Source organism: Maniola jurtina, chromosome 3 (genome assembly GCF_905333055.1).
Source record: "Maniola jurtina chromosome 3, ilManJurt1.1, whole genome shotgun sequence".
NCBI classification, from domain to species: Eukaryota; Metazoa; Arthropoda; class Insecta; order Lepidoptera; family Nymphalidae; genus Maniola; species Maniola jurtina.
In genome coordinates, this window is record NC_060031.1 from 23,470 (window position 1) to 46,178 (window position 22,709).

The window sequence follows — 22,709 nt, forward strand, 5'->3', positions numbered from 1 at the left end:
CTAGATTTCGCGGCGTGCCTCGTGTACCGGTGACGTCGGCCGACCGGCGAGCTTTGCCTAGTACTCCAACACAGGACCGAAGGCTGCGCCCCCGCGAGCATCATCACACGGAGGACCAGTACATCAGGCCATCAGGTGAGCTCGAGGGAACTCCTAATTCTTATGCAGCAGACCCCCCGTGTTTGGGCTTGTTCAGTTCAGCTCCGCGAGCCCCTTCCACACAAAACCCCCCTGACCCCCTAACTCGGACCCCCCAGACCCCCTATTTTTCAAAATTTTTGAATACAACTTTGAAAATTTCACAAGTCCTGGACCTTCCCGACCCCCCCAACCCCAAAATTTTTTGACCCCGGGAATCGACCCCCCACGGGAGACCCCCCGGACCCCCCACTTTTTTACATCGGAAATAGTCCCCTTATGAAACCTTTCCCCCCCCCCCTTTAACATTACCCCTCAGGTGAAACCCCCGCGGGCTATATCTCGGGAACTATAAGAGTTACCCCCCCCGAGTTTGGGTTCATTCAACGCGCCCTGGAAAAAGGAAACTTTTGGCTCCGGCAGAATTCCAAAATTCCTTGCGCACGAACTCCTACGGCCCAAAAACACACTTGGGATCTTTCCAAATTCGGACATCTGATTTGGATTCACCATAAAAATTAATTTCCCCCCCCCACCCCCTCGAGCAAAAACCCCCGCGGCGGCTAACTCAGAAACTATAAGAGCCACCCCCCCCGAGCTTGGGCTTGTTGTAACCGGCACGAGGAGAGGAATCTTTTGGCCCCGCCAGATTTCGTAATTTTATCTTGCGGAGACCACAAATCCACAAAGGACGACCCAAGTGACTCACTGCACAAAAGAAGGCACAAGAGCCAACAACATCAAGCTCCAGCGTGCAACGGGCAGCACTCAACGCACAGCATTAGTTATAAGTAGCTAGTAAATATAGTAATTTTAGATTAATTAGTGTTGTTATTTAGTTTAAAACAAATTAAAAACATAAAATGTCTGACAACCAAAAGCTAGCGGCGACGGAGACTGGTTCGGTTTCATCCAAAGCATCAACCAAGTCAGCGACCACGGGAAAGTCGGCCTCGCGCCCAACGAGACAGAAAGAGCAGCTGGGTGCGAGGCCGACAAGGCCCACTCGGTCGCTACGAGAGAGGGTCCTCGCTCGAACTGCATCAGCGCGGTCCTCAATCAGCGAGGACACCTCTCTACAGTCCCCGCCGCCGTTGCCTCAGTCACTCCCCCCGTCCCTAATGGACATCTCAAACGAAAGGGTATGCACATGGGACCAGGAGGAGATCCCTCCTCGGCCTATACAATCAGACGACGAACTTTCGGAGGGCTCATCGATCTCTGAAAGAGCGCCGTCGGGCCGCCGCAGTATGCTCTTCACCACGTCCAGACGGACGGGAGTCGAGATGGACGCGGCAACCAAACTGGCGAACGAAACGCTCCTCAAAGCGAAAGAAGCTATTGAGGCAGCTGGGAATATGAAAAAGGAATGCAAGGCTATCGCACTGGACAGCTTGCAGGTTCTCTACGAGACTGTCCTCTCGCTGTCGGACTCCAGGTCAAGGCACAAGCACAACCTGGAGAAGGAACGAGCCAGGCACGCCCAGGAACTGGTCAGGGTAGAGCGCGCCCACAATAAACAAACTGCGGAGCTGCTCAAAGACCTCAACCAGCGGCTGAGTGAAGCCCGAAGCGACATCTCGGGAAACCTAGAAGAAACAAGAGCAATCAGAAGCTGGCTAGGGTACGAAACTCAGGAACCCTATAGACAGATCAGTGAGATAGCCGAAATGACAAAAAAGATAACCGCCATGGAGAGAAGCATTGGTGAACGGTCCCATACACAAGGGACAGGTCAAAGGATGACAGACATAGGGCCGCTCATCAATGACCACCAAAAAATGACATCCCAGCTGGACCACATGACCAAACAACTGGACGACATGAGACGGACATTAGACAAAAACTTCGAAATGACAAAACAACTGCAGCTGTGGACGAACCACGACAAAATCGGCAAGGGTATGACTGAGGTCAAAGAGGCCATTCTACAGGCTGAAAAGAACCTCAGTCAGACCATTGCCGAGCAGCCAACACCAACACCGCAAGTCGGACATGAGGCGCCGCCAAAAGGGGACCTCATGGAACAGCTCCAACCAATTACAGAAAAGTTGGAAGCGGTGTCGTCGGAACTCCGCACCATGCGGGAGGCTAGGAACAAAACCCCGCCTCCCGCCACAAGTCTGGGCACTGAAATAGCCCTAGCAGAACTGGTCAAAACGGCCACCCAAACTGCGGGCAAGGCAACATACGCCCAAATAGCACAGAAGCCCAGACCCCCAAGACCCAACCACACACTAATAGTGTCGGCTACCGACCCCGACAAAACGGGGGACAAGGTAATCGACAATATCAGGGCGGTGTTGGACCTCCAGCATACGGGGGCGAAAATAGACAAGGTGCGGAAAGCAAGGAACCATAAAATCATCCTCAGCTGCAGCACTAAGGACGACCTCACGATAATTAAAAACAAACTCAAGACGGACAACGGCCTAAAGGCAGAAATCCCTAAAACCAACAATCCTTTGGCTATTGTAAAGGACGTTCTCACCTATAACTCTGATGCAGATATTGTAAAATTCATAACATCCCAGAACGCGCACCTTCTGGAGGGAATTCCGGCAAAGGACGTGGCGGTCCGAGTGCGCTACCGCAAGAAGGCACGTAACCCGCTCGAGTGCCACGTCGTGTTGGAGCTGTCACCAGAGGTGCACAAGCGATTTATCGACCATGGGAAAATATATATAGATCTGCAGAGGAGACCGATCGAGGACCAGTCGCCACTAGTACAGTGTGCAAAATGCCTCGGTTTTGGGCACACAAAAACAATATGCAGGGAGGCGGACCAACTCTGCAGTTACTGCGGGGGGGTGCACTCATGGGAGGAGTGCTCCCGCAGAACAGGAGGAGGACTCCCGTCTTGCAAAAACTGCCAAAGGGCCAATAACAAAAATAATGATCACATCGCTTTCAGTGGGGATTGCCCAGAAAAGTGTAAGTGGGACTCCATAGCGAGGTCCCGAATAACTTATTGCTAAAGGTGCCCCACTGAATGACAACACAACAAAGCCAAAATACACTACGCTAAAATTTATCCAAGCGAACCTACAAAGATCCAAGCTCGCCACGGCGGAACTGCTGGAAACGGCGAAGAGAAAGGGAATCTCAATAGCTCTGGTCCAAGAACCCTACGTGGGACGATCCGGAGTCTTGAAACAACACCCAGGCACTAAAGTCATCCAGTGCACTCTGAACCGTCAGAAGCCAGTGAAGGCGGCAGTAATAGTGTTCGGTGACCAACTGGAGGTTATCCATGACCCTCAGTTGGTGACTGAAACGGAAGCCGCTGTCCTCCTGGTGGCAGGGACGCTGAGGCTAGGAGTCGTGTCAGTCTACTATGAAGGGGACCAGGACATAGAGCCCTACCTAGTCCGCACACAAACAGCGTGTGAAAAGCTAAATGTCAAGCACCTCATAGTAGCTGGTGACGTAAACGCCTGGAGTCACTGGTGGGGAAGCTCGACTGAGGATCAGCGAGGAGCAGCGTTTTCTGCCTTCCTGAATGGCATGGACCTCCAGATTCTTAATACCGGAAATACGCCAACCTTTGAGACGCACAGAGGTGACAGGCTATGTACCAGCATCGTCGATGTCACCGCCTGCAGCGAATCATTACTAGGGAAAATAAGGAACTGGAGTGTGGACCGAAGTATAACAACATCAGACCATAATGCAATTACCTTCTCTCTGCCACTGGGAGTAGCCTTGACATCGCTCAGGCCTCTCACGACACGGAGATACAATACAAAGAAGGCACGCTGGTCTGACTTCGCAACACACCTCAGAACATCTCTTAAGGAAAATAACATTACACCCGATAGAATCACAAAGGCCAAAACACCGGAAGAACTGGATACAATCATTCAAACCTATATCAACGCCGTTCAGGAAGCATGCAATCGTGCAATACCTTCAGTCGAACCAGCGAAAGGAAACCCCAAACCACCATGGTGGACCAGTGACCTAGCGCAAGCTAAGGCTGATGTGTTGCGTAAAAAACGACGCATAAAGAATGCTGCACCAAGGCGTCGGCAGCTAGTCATAGACGACTACCTAGCAGCCAAGGAGAAGTACGCCAACATGGCGAACGACGCCCAAACTGAGAGTTGGAAGGAGTTCTGCACAACGCAGGAAAAGGAGAGCATGTGGGATGGTATATACCGTGTCATAAGGAATACAGCCCGAAGACACGAAGACGCGCTGTTAAGAGATGGTGAAGGAAACACCCTAAGCCCGAAAGAATCAGCTAAACTTTTGGCAAACACCTTCTACCCCGAAGACACAACAGCAGCGGAAACATCATACCACATGCGCCTCAGGGAAATGACGGAGGGAAACAACCATAGAGTGAAGGAGCAGTTGTCAGAGGATGATCCACCATTCACGCCAGCGGAGCTTGACTCCGTACTCAAGGCACTAAATCCCAAGAAAGCCCCGGGACCAGATGGATTAACCTCTGACATCTGCACTAAGGCCATAGACTGCGGAAGGGAGGAGTTCATGGCGATAGCAAACCAATGCTTAGCGCTGACGTACTTCCCCATGCAGTGGAAAGTGGCCCACGTCGTCATACTCCGGAAACCCGGTAAGGACGACTACACTCACCCAAAGTCATATCGACCCATCGGCCTACTATCAATCTTCGGCAAAATCGTCGAGAAGATGATGGTGGGCAGACTGCAATGGGCAATCCTTCCAACTCTCAATAAGATGCAGTATGGCTTTATGCCACAGCGCGGAACCGAGGACGCCCTCTATGACCTTGTAAATTACGTGCGCTCTGAAGTACAACAAAAGAAGAGCGTACTAATTGTATCACTGGATATAGAGGGAGCCTTCGATAACGCCTGGTGGCCCGCACTCAAATACCAACTTATATCCAAGAAGTGCCCCGCAAACCTATACGCCATGGTATGTTCGTACCTCACAGACAGAAAAATCAAGGTTAATTATGCCAGAGCAACCCATGAGAGGGAGACAACAAAAGGATGCGTCCAAGGATCTATCGGTGGACCAACCTTTTGGAACCTCATACTGGATTCTCTGCTTAATAAACTAACAAATGAAGAGGTACACTGCCAAGCGTTTGCAGACGACGTGGTTCTTGTTATCTCAGGACATGATATGGACGTAATGGAGCAAAAAACGAACGACACACTGGATGGAATAGTGAGGTGGGGGAAGCGTAATAAGTTAAACTTTGCCGCACACAAGACCAATGCGATGCTTATAACAAAGAAACTTAAGTACGACACCCCCAACCTCTATATGGCCAACAGTAGGGTAAATCTAGTCGACGAAATAAAGCTCCTCGGACTAATCATGGACCGTAGACTTACCTTCAAACCGCACGTTACCGCCATATGTAAAAAGACGGCGGACATCTACAAACAGCTAGCGTGCGCAGCGAAGGTAACCTGGGGTCTAAACCGCGAGATAACAAGGACCATCTATGTCGCGGTGATTGAACCCATCGTGCTATATGCCGCAAGCGCGTGGTACCCTGCCACGGAGCTCCAAACGGTCAAAAACCAGCTGGAGTCTCTTCAAAGGGGATTCGCACAGAAGATCTGCAGAGCGTATCGCACGGTCTCACTCACCTCGGCACTCGTCTTGTCGGGGCTACTCCCCTTGGATTTAAGGATACAAGAAGCGGCAAATCTATTCATGGCCAAAAAGACCTGGTCAAAAGATTATTTGCCCCCCGAACGGGAACTAGAAAGCAACATAAAACACATCAACCAACCACACCCGTCACACCTTATAACAACAAAGTACACGATCCTAGAGAGCTTGGATCAAAACTCCCAGGACTCGCACCACATAACGGGCCCACATATTTACACCGATGGCAGCAAACTAGAGGGAAAAGTAGGCGCTGCCCTCACCTGGTGGGAGGAAGGGAGAGAAACAAGATACGCCCTCTACACATTGGATCCAGCCTGCACTGTTTTCCAGGCAGAGCTCTACGCCTTACACAGGGCAGTTCTGCTTGCAAAGCAAAGCGGGTTGCCAGTAGTCAACATCATGAGTGACTCGAGATCGTCACTCGAGCTACTGGAGAATCCAAAAACAACACACCCACTGGCTAGGAAAATCTTAGACAACTTGAGAGAAATTCACCAAGACAACAGAGAGGTGCGTCTGTTCTGGATCAGAGCCCATATAGGTACCCCAGGAAATGAAAGAGCGGATGAACTCGCGAAAGCGGCATCACAAAGAATCAACTCTATTCCAAACTACTCGAAGATCCCCCTATCCTATGTCAAAAGGAAAATACGAGAGGAGTCTGTACGGAAGTGGCAGGACAGGTACAGTACTTCTCAAACAGGGCGAGTTACGAAGATCTTCTTCCCAGACGTGGCAAACGCCTATAGCACGGTGAGGAAGATCAAAATAACTCCTCTGCTCTGTCAAGCCTTCACAGGACACGGGGGAATAGCTGAGTACCTACATCGGTTCAAACTGAGAGACAGCCCGGGGTGCGAGTGCGACCGCGACATTAGTGAATCGGTCGAGCATATCATTCTGGACTGTCCTCGCTTTGAGGCGATGAGGATGGGAATCGAAATCGGAGCAGACGTAAGACTCACGACAAAGACATTACACGAGATTCTTCGCGACAATGACACAAGAGACAAATTAACAGACTTCATAGAAAAAATCTTCCGGATTGCGACGAAAAGAAACAGCACCATGACACCAAGACAGGCTGAAACAAGCCATACAGCCGGCACTGACTCTGTGAACCAACCCGTCACACCCATAGACATTAGTCCTGCAGCAGTGCAAACCATTACTATCAAAGAACTGCTAAAGTCTGGGGAAAAAGGCGAACCGGGGATCAGACTGCGCGGAGTAGCCACGTTCATGGACACCAATCTCGAAGCGTTGGGAATTTGCTTCTGTAATGCGCACGGTGCAGCCAGAGTGGAATTGTCCCCAGGACTGGCCGCTCTGCTTAACGGAAGCACATCTAAAAATACCATGAAGCGCAGAACATACAACGCAATGCCTGTGACTACAGTGGCTGAAAAGCGCTGTCGAATAGTGCGAGCAAAGAACAAAATCATCGCACTATTTGAATGGGATCTCCTCGAGACCCCATTCACACAGGCAAGTTCTGTGCTTAAACGCATAGGAGAAATGAACGTGGACGCACCGAGGCGTATCAGTGTCGATGCGATGGCTGTCGGATACTCAAAGGGCATAGTGTAGTCTGAAACTGCAGCTCTCAAGAAGGTATTGGAAGAGCATAGCAAGAAACTTGCAGAAAATACCGAAAAAATGGACAGGCTGAAAGAGGCACTGCGGACTAGCCAAGAAAATATGCCAAATATCTCATATGCTAGTGCAGTGGCAAGACAGCCTACAAAATCACCACCTAGGCAAACAGTCCTCCACTCTATAGCCGTAACTACAGAGGATGAAGGAATAACGGGTGAAAAAGTACTCGATAAAATAAGGGAAGCAGTTGACGCTAAAGAAGAATGGATCAGAGTTGATAGGGTGAGAAAGGCGAAAAATAGGAAGATCATAATGAGTTTTGAAAAGAAGGAAGACAGAGACAAGGTAAAGGAAAGACTGAGGGTGAAGGGAACCGATCTCACCGTCGAGGAGGTGAAAAATAGGGACCCGCTTCTGGTCCTCAAGGGAGTCCTAACTGTAAACACTGATGAGGACATAACAAAAGCCTTGAGGAACCAGAATAGGGAAATTTTTGGAAACCTCAACGACGGGGACGACCGGATCTCAGTCAAGTACAGAAAAAGAACCCGCAATCCGCACATGGCCGATGTGGTACTGAGCGCCTCGCCTGCCATCTGGAGGCAGATCACGGTAAAGGGCAATGTCCACATAGATCTCCAGAGGGTCAGAGCGGAGGACCAGTCTCCACTGATCCAGTGCTCGAGATGCCTGGGCTACGGCCACAGTAAGAAATTTTGTAAGGAAACTGAGGATGGGTGCAGCCACTGCGGAGGACCGCACCTTAAGACCAAGTGTGCGGAGTGGGCCGCGGCCACCCCGCCCTCGTGCAGGAACTGCTTGAGAGCGAAGCTCGATAATAGAGAGCACAACGCTTTCAGCAGCGACTGCCCGATTAGGCGGAGATGGGACGAACTGGCCCGCTCCACAGTGGCGTATTGCTAAGGTTGCGCATGTGGATACGGTGGCACTTCATCTCCTCCAGGCGAATCTCCAGAGAAAGAAATTGGCGTTCACAGAGCTGCTACTCGAGTCGGGGAAATGCGGGGCGCACATAGCGCTAGTACAGGAGCCATATGTTGGTAGAGAAGGCAGGGTCTCGGGTCGGAGCGGGATCAGGGTCTTCCAGAACGTTGACAACGGGGAGGGTACGGTAAAGGCTGCAGTAATTGTTTTTAATGCGGACCTCCACGTCATACAGTACCCAAAACTCACCACGAACAACATCGCGGTGGTGGGGATCCGAACCAGCGCCTGGGAGATAGCCCTGGTATCGCTCTACTTCGAGCCTGACCTAGAGATGGACCTCTACCTGGCGCACCTCCGCAAAATCCGGCTTGAGTTGGGAGCACAAAAATGGATAGTCGCGGGTGACTGCAATGCCAAAAACATTTGGTGGGGTAGTCCCGTGACGGATCGCCGGGGAGAAGAACTGCATGGGACTCTGGAGGACCTGGGTCTTGTTATCCTTAACAAAGGGGAAATTCCCACGTTTGACGTCGTAAGAGGTGAGCGAAGATACACCAGCTTCGTCGATATCACAACGGCGTCACCCGACCTCCTGGACCTGGTGGACGGCTGGCGCGTGCGCGAAGACTTAACTACCTCGGACCACAACGGCATATCGTTTAGGTTACACCTAAAACGCACAAGACACAACTATATCAAGCACACAACACGATCATATAACACACGGAAAGCCAATTGGACCCAGTTTCGTGAGAAACTGGGTCAAATTTTGCAATCCCAAAACATTACAGTCACAAACATCCAAGACACTATCACAGCTACACAATTAGATTACATCATACACAAACTTATACAGGCGTTAACTGAAGCGAGTGAGTGTGCAATTCCCAAAATTAGGAGGAAGGACACACTCACGTTGCCGTGGTGGTCTGAGGAGCTGTCGACGCTGAAGCGCGAGGTGGCCACCAGGAAGAGGAGGATCCGGTGTGCGGCACCGATTCGACGGTCGAAAGTGGTCGAAGAATACCTGGAGGCCAGGACAAAGTACGAGACCAAAGAAAAAGAGGCTCAAACTAGGTCCTGGAAGGAATTTTGCGGGAAACAGGACCGAGAGTCTCTCTGGGGGGGTATATATAGGGTGTTGGGCAGGACGGCCAAGCGGGAGGAAGATCCACCGCTGGTGGTAGAAAACACGGAAATTGATGCCAAGAGCTCCGCCCGACTTATGGCCGAGACCTTTTACCCCAAGGACTCCGAAGAGCAAGACTCCGAGGAGCACCGACGGGTGAGGGCCCTGGCGGAGCTCACGGATAGCGAGACTCCCTCGGACCAGGGGGACCCCCCGTTCACTCATTTAGAGTTAAAGCTGGCGAGCCGTTCTTTCGACCCGAAGAAAGCCCCTGGAGCGGACGGCTTCACCGCCGACATATGCCTGCATGCGATAAACCTCAACCCGGACCTCTTCTTGTGCCTTTTCAACCGGTGCCTGGCAATCCACCACTTTCCCGGAGCCTGGAAGGAGGCCACAGTAATCTTCCTTCGGAAGCCCGGAAAGGCCACCTACACGACCCCAAAATCGTATCGTCCTATAGGCCTCCTTCCGGTACTTGGAAAGGTCTTGGAAAAGATGCTTGTCACTAGACTACAATTTCATATAGCGCCTAGGCTTAGCACACGCCAATTTGGCTTTATGCCCCAACGGAGCACCGAAGACGCCCTCTACACCTTAGTGAAACATATCAGACATAAACTAGACAGCAAGAAGATTGTCGTTCTGATATCACTGGATATAGAGGGCGCATTTGATAACGCTTGGTGGCCCAAAATAAAGGTCAGGCTGGCGGAGGAAAAATGCCCCATAAACATCCGACGGCTTTTGAGCAGCTATCTAAATGACAGGAGCGTCAAAGTCAGGTACTGTGGGGAGGAGTACGCAATAGCTACCGAGAAGGGTTGCGTGCAGGGATCTATTGGCGGACCAATATTATGGAACTTACTTTTAGACCCACTGCTCCGGGACTTGGAAACTAGTGGCGCGTACGTGCAGGCATTCGCTGACGATGTGGTGTTGGTGTTCGAGGGCGACACGGCCCTCGAAATCGAACGGCAGGCCAACGCCGCCCTTGAACGTGTGAGAATGTGGGGAGCGGCAAATAAACTTCGATTTGCGCCTCATAAGACCAATGCAATGGTTATGACGCGCAAATTAAAGTACGACGACCCGCGTCTACGCATGGGCGGGGTCGACGTTGCCTTGTCGAACGAAATCAAACTGTTGGGTGTTGTCATTGACCGAAAACTCACATTCAACGCCCACGTCGCGAGTGTCTGCAAGCGCGCGGTAGCCTTCTACCATCAGTTGGCACGAGCAGCTAAGGTCAGCTGGGGTCTCCACCCCGAAGTAATCCGTACTATCTATGTAGCGGTGGTCGAACCTGTAGTTCTGTATGCCGCCAGCGTATGGGCGCCTGCTGTGGACAGGCTCGGAATCCGGAAGCAGCTGAACGTGGTCCAGCGAGGCTTCGCACAGAAGCTCTGTAGGGCATATCGCACTGTCTCCCTGAACGCGGCCCTGTTGCTCGCTGGGATACTCCCACTCGACCTTCGCGTCCGCGAAGCCGCGGCGCTGTATGAGGCGAGGAAGGGGGTGCCCCAGCGAGAGATAGGGGATCGGGAGGTAGAGCGAATGTCCTCGGCCCTTCGGTCACCGCATCCCGCCAGTCATCTCGACCTCGAGTTCAAGTGCCTGATGGACCAGGAGCAACTTATGGCCAATAATGACAATGACTTCAATATCTATACGGACGGTAGCAAGATTGAGGGCAAGGTGGGGGCGGCGCTATCCATATGGAGTGACGCCGCCGAAACCAAAGCCCTCAAGCTTGCGTTACCGTCTTACTGCACGGTCTACCAGGCGGAGCTTCTGGCGATATGCCGGGCGGCACGGATGGCCGCAGCAAACTTGGCCGGATCTGTCGGAATTTACTCCGATTCATTGTCAGCATTGCAGACGCTGCAAAATCCAAAGGCTCTCCACCCCCTGGCGGTAGAAGCGCGAGGGTTCCTGCGAGACGCTTTGCTCCAGAACAAACGTATAAGCTTGTTCTGGATCAAAGCCCATGCAGGACTGGAGGGGAATGAGCGTGCCGACAATCTGGCCAAGGAGGCTGCTCTGAAGTCTAAACGCAAATTTGACTACGACAGCTGCCCCGTCTCATTCATCAAGCGGAGCATTCGTATGCGATCGCTTGATGAATGGAACGACCGGTACCGAGCCGGTGAAACGGCCGGCGTCACCAAAATATTTCTTCCTGATGCGGTGGCGGCCTACAGAGTTGTAAGTAAAATGGAGGTGGACGGACTCGTCACCCAGGTGTTGACGGGGCACGGCGGATTCTCCGAGTACTTGCATCGCTTCAAGTGCAAGGAGAGTCCGTCCTGCATCTGCGACCCCGGGGTGTCCGAGTCTGTTCCCCATCTCCTGTTTGACTGTCCAGTTCATGCGTATAAACGAATGAAGCTGGAACAAGAGATCGAAATTCAACTGTCGATAGGCAATATTGCGGATATCATACACGATAATAAAAAAAGGGATGTTTTCTTTAAATATTGTAAAGATATATGCACAGAAGTAAATAAGCGAAACAGTAACCTGATTGGGAACAGAGCGGACTAATGTAGACACAATGTTCCTTGTATATTATTGAATATAGTAACCAACATGTGTAAAAATTAGATCCGCTCTGTCCCCAATATCGTATTGTTAATTATTCATCATAAAATAGTATATATAAATAATAGTATATATAAATAGATGTAAATAGATATAAGAATGTAATTAGATTTGTGTAATAAAGAAATAAAATAAAAATAAAAGAAAAGAAAACACCCCCGAAAGTAGAAAGATGGATAGGAAGGGAACCCACCCATCGAGTGAAAGAAGATGCATGAAAGAAAGATCTAGTATGAAGAATGAAAGTACGAGCAGAATGTTAGCGAGAACTGGAATGAAAGAGTAGCCAAAAACAGAAAAGCAGTCACAGTCTCTGATAACGTCAGAGGTCAATGTATTTAACAATTAAAAAAAAAAAAAAAAAAAAAAAAAACCTAACCTAACCTAACCTAACCTAACCTAACCTAACCTAACCTAACCTAACCTAACCTAACCGATAGCAACGATAAACGAAGCATGAAACCCACACGCTCCCTTTGAAAAATTAATTACTTCGGAAATTGTAGTGCTGCGCGCGTGATTTTTTGTGCAGTGAATAACAGTGTTGTGACTCACCAGGATTATCGTTTGCAGCGTCATCCCGCAACGGTATCCTGAGATACAGTGTCCAAACTTTAACCATCAATACAACCGCAGCCCAACATCCAACAAACAAGCCACAAATACCATCTAACAGCCCGCAAGAAGATCTACCGGAAGGTGAAATCCGCTTGAAGATCGGACGCCGGGATCACCATAAAAAGGTACAGCGAAATTTGGGAAAACACGTGCTTCTAGCGTGGAAAATTTTCAACCGACCTAGATTTCGCGGCGTGCCTCGTGTACCGGTGACGTCGGCCGACCGGCGAACTTTGCCTAGTACTCCAACACGGGACCGAAGGCTGCGCCCCCGCGAGCATCATCACACGGAGGACCAGTACATCAGGCCATCAGGTGAGCTCGAGGGAACTCCTAATTCTTACGTAGCAGACCCCCCGTGTTTGGGCTTGTTCAGTTCAGCTCCGCGAGCCCCTTCCACACAAAACCCCCTGACCCCCCAACTCAGACCCCCCAGACCCCCTATTTCTCAAAATTTTTTGAATACAACTTGGAAAATTTTACAAGTCCTAGACCTCCCCGACCCCCCCAACCCCAAAAATTTTTGACCCCGGGAATCGACCCCCCACGGGAGACCCCCCGGACCCCCCACTTTTTTATATCGGGAATAGTCCCCTTATGAAACCTTTCCCCCCCCCCCCCTTTAACATTACCCCTCAGGTGAAACCCCCGCGGGCTATATCTCGGGAACTATAAGAGCTACCCCCCCCGAGTTTGGGTTCATTCAACGCGCCCTGGAAAAAGGAAACTTCTGGCTCCGGCAGAATTTCAAAATTCCTTGCGCACGAACACCTACGGCCCAAAAACACACTTGGGATCTTTCCAAATTCGGACATCTGATTTGGATTCACCATAAAAATCAAATTTCCCCCCCCACCCCCTCGAGCAAAAACCCCCGCGGCGGCTAACTCAGGAACTATAAGAGCTACCCCCCCCGAGCTTGGGCTTGCTGTAACCGGCGCGAGGAGAGGAACCTTTTGGCCCCGCCAAATTTCCTAATTTCATCTTGCGGAGACCACAAAACGCACAAAAAACGACCCACGTGGCTCACTGCACACAAGAAGGCACAAGAGCCAACAACATCAAGCTCCAGCGTGCAACGGGCAGCACTCAACACACAGCGTTAGTCATAAGTAGCTAGTAAATATAGTAATTTTAGATTAATTAGTGTTATTATTTAGTTTAAAACAAATTAAAAACATAAAATGTCTGACAACCAAAAGCTAGCGGCGACGGAGACTGGGTCGGTTTCATCCAAAGCATCAACCAAGTCAGCGACCATGGAAAAGTCGGCCTCGCGCCCAACGAGACAGAAAGAGCAGCTGGGTGCGAGGCCGATAAGGCCTACTCGGTCGCTACGAGAGAGGGTCCTCGCTCGAACTGCATCAGCGCGGTCCTCAATCAGCGAGGACACCTCTCTACAGTCCCCGCCGCCGTTGCCTCAGTCACTCCCCCCGTCCCTAATGGACATTTCAAACGAAAGGGTATGCACATGGGACCAGGAGGAGATCCCTCCTCGGCCTATACAATCGGACGACGAACTTTCGGAGGGCTCATCGATCTCTGAAAGAGCGCCGTCGGGCCGCCGCAGTATGCTCTTCACCACGTCCAGACGGACGGGAGTCGAAATGGATGCGGCAACCAAACTGGCGAACGAAACGCTCCTCAAAGCAAAAGATGCTATTGAAGCGGCTGGAAATATGAAGAAGGAGTGCAAGGTTATCGCACTGGACAGCCTGCAGGTCCTCTACGAGACTGTCCTCTCGTTGTCGGACTCCAGGTCAAGGCACAAGCACAACCTGGAGAAGGAACGAGCCAGGCACGCCCAGGAACTGGTCAGGGTAGAGCGAGCCCACAATAAACAAACTGCGGAGCTGCTCAAAGACCTTAACCAGCGGCTGAGTGAAGCCCGAAGTGACATCTCGGGAAACCTAGAAGAGACGAGAGCAATCAGAAGCTGGCTAGGGTACGAAACTCAGGAACCCTATAGGAAGATCAGTGAGATAGCCGAAATGACAAAAAAGATAACCGCCATGGAGAGAAGCATTGGTGAGCGGTCCCATACAGAAGGGACAGGTCAAAGGGTGATAGACATGGGGCCGCTCATCAATGACCACCAAAAAATGACATCCCAGCTGGACCACATGGCCAAACAACTGGACGACATGAGACGGACATTAGACAAAAACTTCGAAATGACAAAACAACTGCAGCTGTGGACGAACGACGACAAAATCGGCAAGGGTATGGCTGAGGTCAAAGAGGCCATTCTACAGGCTGAAAAGAACCTCAGTCAGACCATTGCCGAGCAGCCAACACCAACACCGCAAGTCGCACATGAGGCGCCGCCAAAAGGGGACCTCATGGAACAGCTCCAACCAATTACAGAAAAGTTGGAAGCGGTGTCGTCGGAACTCCGCACCATGCGGGAGGCTAGGAACAAAACCCCGCCTCCCGCCACAAGTCTGGGCACTGAAATAGCCCTAGCAGAACTGGTCAAAACGGCCACCCAAACTGCGGGCAAGGCAACATACGCCCAAATAGCACAGAAGCCCAGACCCCCAAGACCCAACCACACACTGATAGTGTCGGCTACCGACCCCGACAAAACGGGGGACAAGGTGATCGACAATATCAGGGCGGTGTTGGACCTCCAGCATACGGGGGCGAAAATAGACAAGGTGCGGAAAGCAAGGAACCATAAAATCATCCTCAGCTGCAGCACTAAGGACGACCTCACGATAATTAAAAACAAACTCAAGACGGACAACGGCCTAAAGGCAGAAATCCCTAAAACCAACAATCCCTTGGCTATTGTAAAGGACGTTCTCACCTATAACTCTGATGCAGATATTGTAAAATTCATAACATCCCAGAACGCGCACCTTCTGGAGGGAATTCCGGCAAAGGACGTGGCGGTCCGAGTGCGCTACCGCAAGAAGGCACGTAACCCGCTCGAGTGCCACGTCGTGTTGGAGCTGTCACCAGAGGTGCACAAGCGGTTTATCGACCATGGGAAAATATATATAGATCTGCAGAGGAGACCGATCGAGGACCAGTCGCCACTAGTACAGTGTGCAAAATGCCTCGGTTTTGGGCACACAAAAACACTATGCAAGGAGGCGGACCAACTCTGCAGTTACTGCGGGGGGGTGCACTCATGGGAGGAGTGCTCCCGCAGAGCAGGAGGAGGACTCCCGTCTTGCAAAAACTGCCAAAGGGCCAATAACAAAAACAATGATCACATCGCTTTCAGTGGGGATTGCCCAGAAAAGCGTAAGTGGGACTCCATAGCGAGGTCCCGAATAACTTATTGCTAAAGGTGCCCCACTGAATGACAACACAACAAAGCCAAAATACACTACGCTAAAATTTATCCAAGCGAATCTACAAAGATCCAAGCTTGCCACGGCGGAACTGCTGGAAACGGCGAAGAGAAAGGGAATCTCAATAGCTCTGGTCCAAGAACCCTACGTGGGACGATCTGGAGTCTTGAAACAACACCCCGGCACTAAAGTCATCCAGTGCACTCTGAACCGTCAGAAGCCAGTGAAGGCGGCAGTAATAGTGTTCGGTGACCAACTGGAGGTTATCCATGACCCTCAGTTGGTGACTGAAACGGAAGCCGCTGTCCTCCTGGTGGCAGGGACGCTGAGGCTAGGAGTCGTGTCAGTCTACTATGAAGGGGACCAGGACATAGAGCCCTACCTAGTCCGCACACAAACAGCGTGTGAAAAGCTAGATGTCAAGCACCTCATAGTAGCTGGTGACGTAAACGCCTGGAGTCACTGGTGGGGAAGCTCGACTGAGGATCAGCGAGGAGCAGCGTTTTCTGCCTTCCTGAATGGCATGGACCTCCAGATTCTTAATACCGGAAATACGCCAACCTTTGAGACGCACAGGGGTGACAGGCTATGCACCAGCATCGTCGATGTCACTGCCTGCAGCGAATCATTACTAGGGAAAATAAGGAACTGGAGTGTGGACCGAAGTATAACAACATCAGACCATAATGCAATTACCTTCTCTCTGCCACTGGGAGTAGCCTTGACACCGCTCAGGCCTCTCACGACACGGAGATACAATACAAAGAAGGCACGCTGGTCTGACTTCGCAACACACCTCAGAACATCTCTTAAGGAAAATAACATTACACCCGAAAGAATCACAAAGGCCAAAACACCGGAAGAACTGGATACAATCATTCAAACCTATATCAACGCCGTTCAGGAAGCATGCAATCGTGCAATACCTTCAGTCGAACCAGCGAAAGGAAACCCCAAACCACCATGGTGGACCAGTGACCTAGCGCAAGCTAAGGCTGATGTGTTGCGTAAAAAACGACGCATAAAGAATGCTGCACCAAGGCGTCGGCAGCTAGTCATAGACGACTACCTAGCAGCCAAGGAGAAGTACGCCAACATGGCGAACGACGCCCAAACTGAGAGTTGGAAGGAGTTCTGCACAACGCAGGAAAAGGAGAGCATGTGGGATGGTATATACCGTGTCATAAGGAATACAACCCGAAGACACGAAGACGCGCTGTTAAGAGATGGTGAAGGAAATACCCTAAGCCCGAAAGAATCAGCTAAACTTTTGGCAAACACCTTCTACCCCGAAGACACAACAGCAGCGGAAACATCATACCACATGCGCCTCAGGGAAATGACGGAGGGAAACAACCATAGAGTGAAGGAGCAGTTGTCAGAGGATGATCCACCATTCACGCCAGCGGAGCTTGACTCCGTACTCAAGGCGCTAAATCCCAAGAAAGCCCCGGGACCAGATGGATTAACCTCTGACATCTGCACTAAGGCCATAGACTGCGGAAGGGAGGAGTTCATGGCGATAGCAAACCAATGCTTAGCGCTGACGTACTTCCCCATGCAGTGGAAAGTGGCCCACGTCGTCATACTCCGGAAACCCGGTAAGGACGACTACACTCACCCAAAGTCATATCGACCCATCGGCCTACTATCAATCTTCGGCAAAATCGTCGAGAAGATGATGGTGGGCAGACTGCAATGGGCAATCCTTCCAACTCTCAATAAGATGCAGTATGGCTTTATGCCACAGCGCGGAACCGAGGACGCCCTCTATGACCTTGTAAATTACGTGCGCTCTGAAGTACAACAAAAGAAGAGCGTACTAATTGTATCACTGGATATAGAGGGAGCCTTCGATAACGCCTGGTGGCCCGCACTCAAATACCAACTTATATCCAAGAAGTGCCCCGCAAACCTATACGCCATGGTATGTTCGTACCTCACAGACAGAAAAATCAAAGTTAATTATGCCAGAGCAACCCATGAGAGGGAGACAACAAAAGGATGCGTCCAAGGATCTATCGGTGGACCAACCTTTTGGAACCTCATACTGGATTCTCTGCTTAATAAACTAACAAATGAAGAGGTACACTGCCAAGCGTTTGCAGACGACGTGGTTCTTGTTATCTCAGGACATGATATGGACGTAATGGAGCAAAAAACGAACGACACACTGGATGGAATAGTGAGGTGGGGGAAGCGTAATAAGTTAAACTTTGCCGCACACAAGACCAATGCGATGCTTATAACAAAGAAACTTAAGTACGACACCCCCAACCTCTATATGGCCAACAGTAGGGTAAATCTAGTCGACGAAATAAAGCTCCTCGGACTAATCATAGACCGTAGACTTACCTTCAAACCGCACGTTACCGCCATATGTAAAAAGACGGCGGACATCTACAAACAGCTAGCGTGCGCAGCGAAGGTAACCTGGGGTCTAAACCGCGAGATAACAAGGACCATCTATGTCGCGGTGATTGAACCCATCGTGCTATATGCCGCAAGCGCGTGGTACCCTGCCACGGAGCTCCAAACGGTCAAAAACCAGCTGGAGTCTCTTCAAAGGGGATTCGCACAGAAGATCTGCAGAGCGTATCGCACGGTCTCACTCACCTCGGCACTCGTCTTGTCGGGGCTACTCCCCTTGGATTTAAGGATACAAGAAGCGGCAAATCTATTCATGGCCAAAAAGACCTGGTCAAAAGACTATTTGCCCCCCGAACGGGAACTAGAAAGCAACATAAAACACATCAACCAACCACACCCGTCACACCTTATAACAACAAAGTACACGATCCTAGAGAGCTTGGATCAAAACTCCCAGGACTCGCACCACATAACGGGCCCACATATTTACACCGATGGCAGCAAACTAGAGGGAAAAGTAGGCGCTGCCCTCACCTGGTGGGAGGAAGGGAGAGAAACAAGATACGCCCTCTACACATTGGATCCAGCCTGCACTGTTTTCCAGGCAGAGCTCTACGCCTTACACAGGGCAGTTCTGCTTGCAAAGCAAAGCGGGTTGCCAGTAGTCAACATCATGAGTGACTCGAGATCGTCACTCGAGCTACTGGAGAATCCAAAAACAACACACCCACTGGCTAGGAAAATCTTAGACAACTTGAGAGAAATTCACCAAGACAACAGAGAGGTGCGTCTGTTCTGGATCAGAGCCCATATAGGTACCCCAGGAAATGAAAGAGCGGATGAACTCGCGAAAGCGGCATCACAAAGAATCAACTCTATTCCAAACTACTCGAAGATCCCCCTATCCTATGTCAAAAGGAAAATACGAGAGGAGTCTGTACGGAAGTGGCAGGACAGGTACAGTACTTCTCAAACAGGGCGAGTTACGAAGATCTTCTTCCCAGACGTGGCAAACGCCTATAGCACGGTGAGGAAGATCAAAATAACTCCTCTGCTCTGTCAAGCCTTCACAGGACACGGGGGAATAGCTGAGTACCTACATCGGTTCAAACTGAGAGACAGCCCGGGGTGCGAGTGCGACCGAGACATTAGTGAATCGGTCGAGCATATCATTCTGGACTGTCCTCGCTTTGAGGCGATGAGGATGGGAATCGAAATCGGAGCAGACGTAAAACTCACGACAAAGACATTACACGAGATTCTTCGCGACAATGACACAAGAGACAAATTAATAGACTTCATAGAAAAAATCTTCCGGATTGCGACGAAAAGAAACAGCACCATGACACCAAGACAGGCTGAAACAAGCCATACAGCCGGCACTGACTCTGTGAACCAACCCGTCACACCCATAGACATTAGTCCTGCAGCAGTGCAAACCATTACTATCAAAGAACTGCTAAAGTCTGGGGAAAAAGGCGAACCGGGGATCAGACTGCGCGGAGTAGCCACGTTCATGGACACCAATCTCGAAGCGTTGGGAATTTGCTTCTGTAATGCGCACGGTGCAGCCAGAGTGGAATTGTCCCCAGGACTGGCCGCTCTGCTTAACGGAAGCACATCTAAAAATACCATGAAGCGCAGAACATACAACGCAATGCCTGTGACTACAGTGGCTGAAAAGCGCTGTCGAATAGTGCGAGCAAAGAACAAAATCATCGCACTATTTGAATGGGATCTCCTCGAGACCCCATTCACACAGGCAAGTTCTGTGCTTAAACGCATAGGAGAAACGAACGTGGACGCACCGAGGCGTATCAGTGTCGATGCGATGGCTGTCGGATACTCAAAGGGCATAGTGGATGACTTCATTGGGTGCATCGAAGCCTCAAAAACACACGAGGTGGTGGTTTATGAAAACAGAGGTGAAGACCTCAGTTTTCTTAAACCGCAAAAAACCAGCAACACAAAACCACCTTGCTCAAGCACTGACCCAGAGGGATTGTCAAGAACTCCTGCGACACTTAGCGGCTCGGAAAAACTGCAGCTGAAGCTAGTGTCAGCAGGCAAGGCAACCGCTGGGGTAGTTAGCAAAGGAAAGAGCATGCTGAGCGCCACGGTGAGTACACTAGCCGAAGCTATCCAAAGCATGTCCGGAAGAATAGACAACATAAGAGCTACGAAGACAACGAAGAAAGTTGAACAGGCCGTACGGACTTTTACCGAACCCACGACAGACATCCGACCAGGACCATCCGGACAGGACAGAACTAGAGCTGATAAGGGACAAGTCTCCCCACCCGTCCTTAGAGATGTCAAAAGGCCCCTAGATCATGTCATAAACGCCTTTCTCGAATTCCAAGCCATCACAAAAGCAGAACAGGAGGTCAGCCGCAAGACTTGTGCAGACATCATGCAGGCTTACCTCCTGGAGAACACCAGCCTGCTAAAAGTGAGGCTGAGGGAGGCGGAGGCATCGATCTACAATAACAACACCTCTGAAATCATCATCGGAGAGGAAGGAGGGGACCACATGGCCGCATATAACACCAAACGCGGCTTCGTCGAACTGGACGAGGAGGGGACGAAAGGGAGCGGTAAACCAAAGTTCCGAACTGATCCAGATGACCCGGTGGTGGTTGTCGCCCGCTGCACCAGGATCATGTTACAAGAGAAGATCCTGGAGAGGGCTAAAACCATCGCCGGTAATAACAACGAGGCCCTGGTGCTCTGGGAAACTCCGAAGATCAAATGGGTTAACGGAGTGCCAGGCTGTGGCAAGACGACTTGGATCGTGAGGAACTTTGACACAAGTAACGACATTGTCATAACCAGCACGACGGAGGCAGTTAACGACTTGAGGGAGAAGCTGGAGCCCAAAATTGGAGCGCAAACCAAGAACAAGGTGCGCACTATGGCCTCAGTTTTAGCCAATGGTTTTAGGGAGCCTGATCGGAAGGGATGTAAGCGTCTTATTATCGATGAGGCTCTCATGAACCATTTTGGGGCCATAATGATGGCAACCAAGCTAGCGGGAGCCAGCGAGACCCTCATGATCGGTGACATGAATCAACTGCCGTATATCGACCGAGAAAACCTCTTCAAGATGTCCTACTGCCGCCCTAACCTAATCGCGTCAGTCGACCAGGAGCTGTTATGTACGCACAGGAACCCACTCGATGTAGCGTATGCCCTCAGTGAAGTATACGGGGGCATATACTCATCCAAGACTCAGATTCGATCCCTGGAGCTGAAGCAGTATACAGGCGCGAACATCCCGAAAGGTACAGACAACACCTTGTACCTCACTCACACACAAGGTGAGAAGGAAACCCTAAAAAAGGAGGGTTTCGGGACGGGATTGGGATCGCGTGTGAATACCATCCATGAAGCCCAGGGAGCGACCTTTGAGACAGTGGTAATAGTGCGTACATCACAGAAGAAGATACAGCTCCTCGACAGTGTACCACACGCAGTCGTGGCCGTGTCACGTCACACAAAAAGCTGTACATATTACACCGATGACAGCAGTGACGCGACCGCTTTATTCATCTCGAAGGCGGTCAAGGCTACGTCCACCACCATCAGGGACTATAACATCAAGATGGCGATACGGGGGGGAGACGAGGCAGTCTGGAGGCAACTACTTACAATAAGTCCCTAGAAACTAGAGTCTTACTTAAGTAACTAACATAAACAATAAGTGACGTGCACGTTTCGATAAACTAACAGAGTAACTGTAAATTGTTGATCACTATAATAAGATTAATATAAAAAAAAAAAAAAAAAAAAAAAAAAAAAAAAAAAAAAATAATAATAACAATACTAATGATAATAATCTAAAAAAATAAAAAAAAAAAAAATAAAAAAAGAAAAAAAAAATAAAAAAAAAAAAAAAAAGAAAAAAAAACCATGATTGCTACATCAACACAAAAAAAAAAAAAAAAAAAAAATTAATTAAATATAAGTAAGCATGTATTTTAGTTTGTAATTTAGTTTTAAGGAAAAAAGCTGTGTAGAAGTAATTAAATAACAAAATAAATCTAAAAAAGGTCGCGGACCACGCGTCTGCGGAGTTGTCAATTATTTAAAAAAAAAAAAAAAAAACCTAACCTAACCTAACCTAACCTAACCTAACCTAACCTAACCTAACCTAACCTAACCTAACCTAACCTAACCTAACCTAACCTAACCTAACCTAACCTAACCTAACCTAACCTAACCTAACCTAACCTAACATAACCTAACATAACCTAACATAACCTAACATAACCTAACATAACCTAACCTAACCTAACCTAACCTAACCTAACCTAACCTAACCTAACCTAACCTAACCTAACCTAACCTAACCTAACCTAACCTAACCT

The 22,709-nt window shown here is 50.0% G+C and overlaps 1 protein-coding gene across 1 annotated transcript; it reads left to right on the plus strand.

The window, feature by feature from the left end:
• The first annotated feature begins 1,001 nt into the window (after positions 1-1,001).
• Positions 1,002-22,076, plus strand: LOC123878887. The gene is made up of 3 exons (XM_045926267.1): positions 1,002-2,864; positions 3,109-7,344; positions 20,192-22,076. The coding sequence occupies exons 1-3, from the start codon at positions 1,002-1,004 to the stop codon at positions 22,001-22,003; spliced, it is 7,911 nt and encodes a 2,636-aa protein (XP_045782223.1). The 3' UTR covers positions 22,004-22,076.
• Positions 22,077-22,709: the final 633 nt, after the last annotated feature.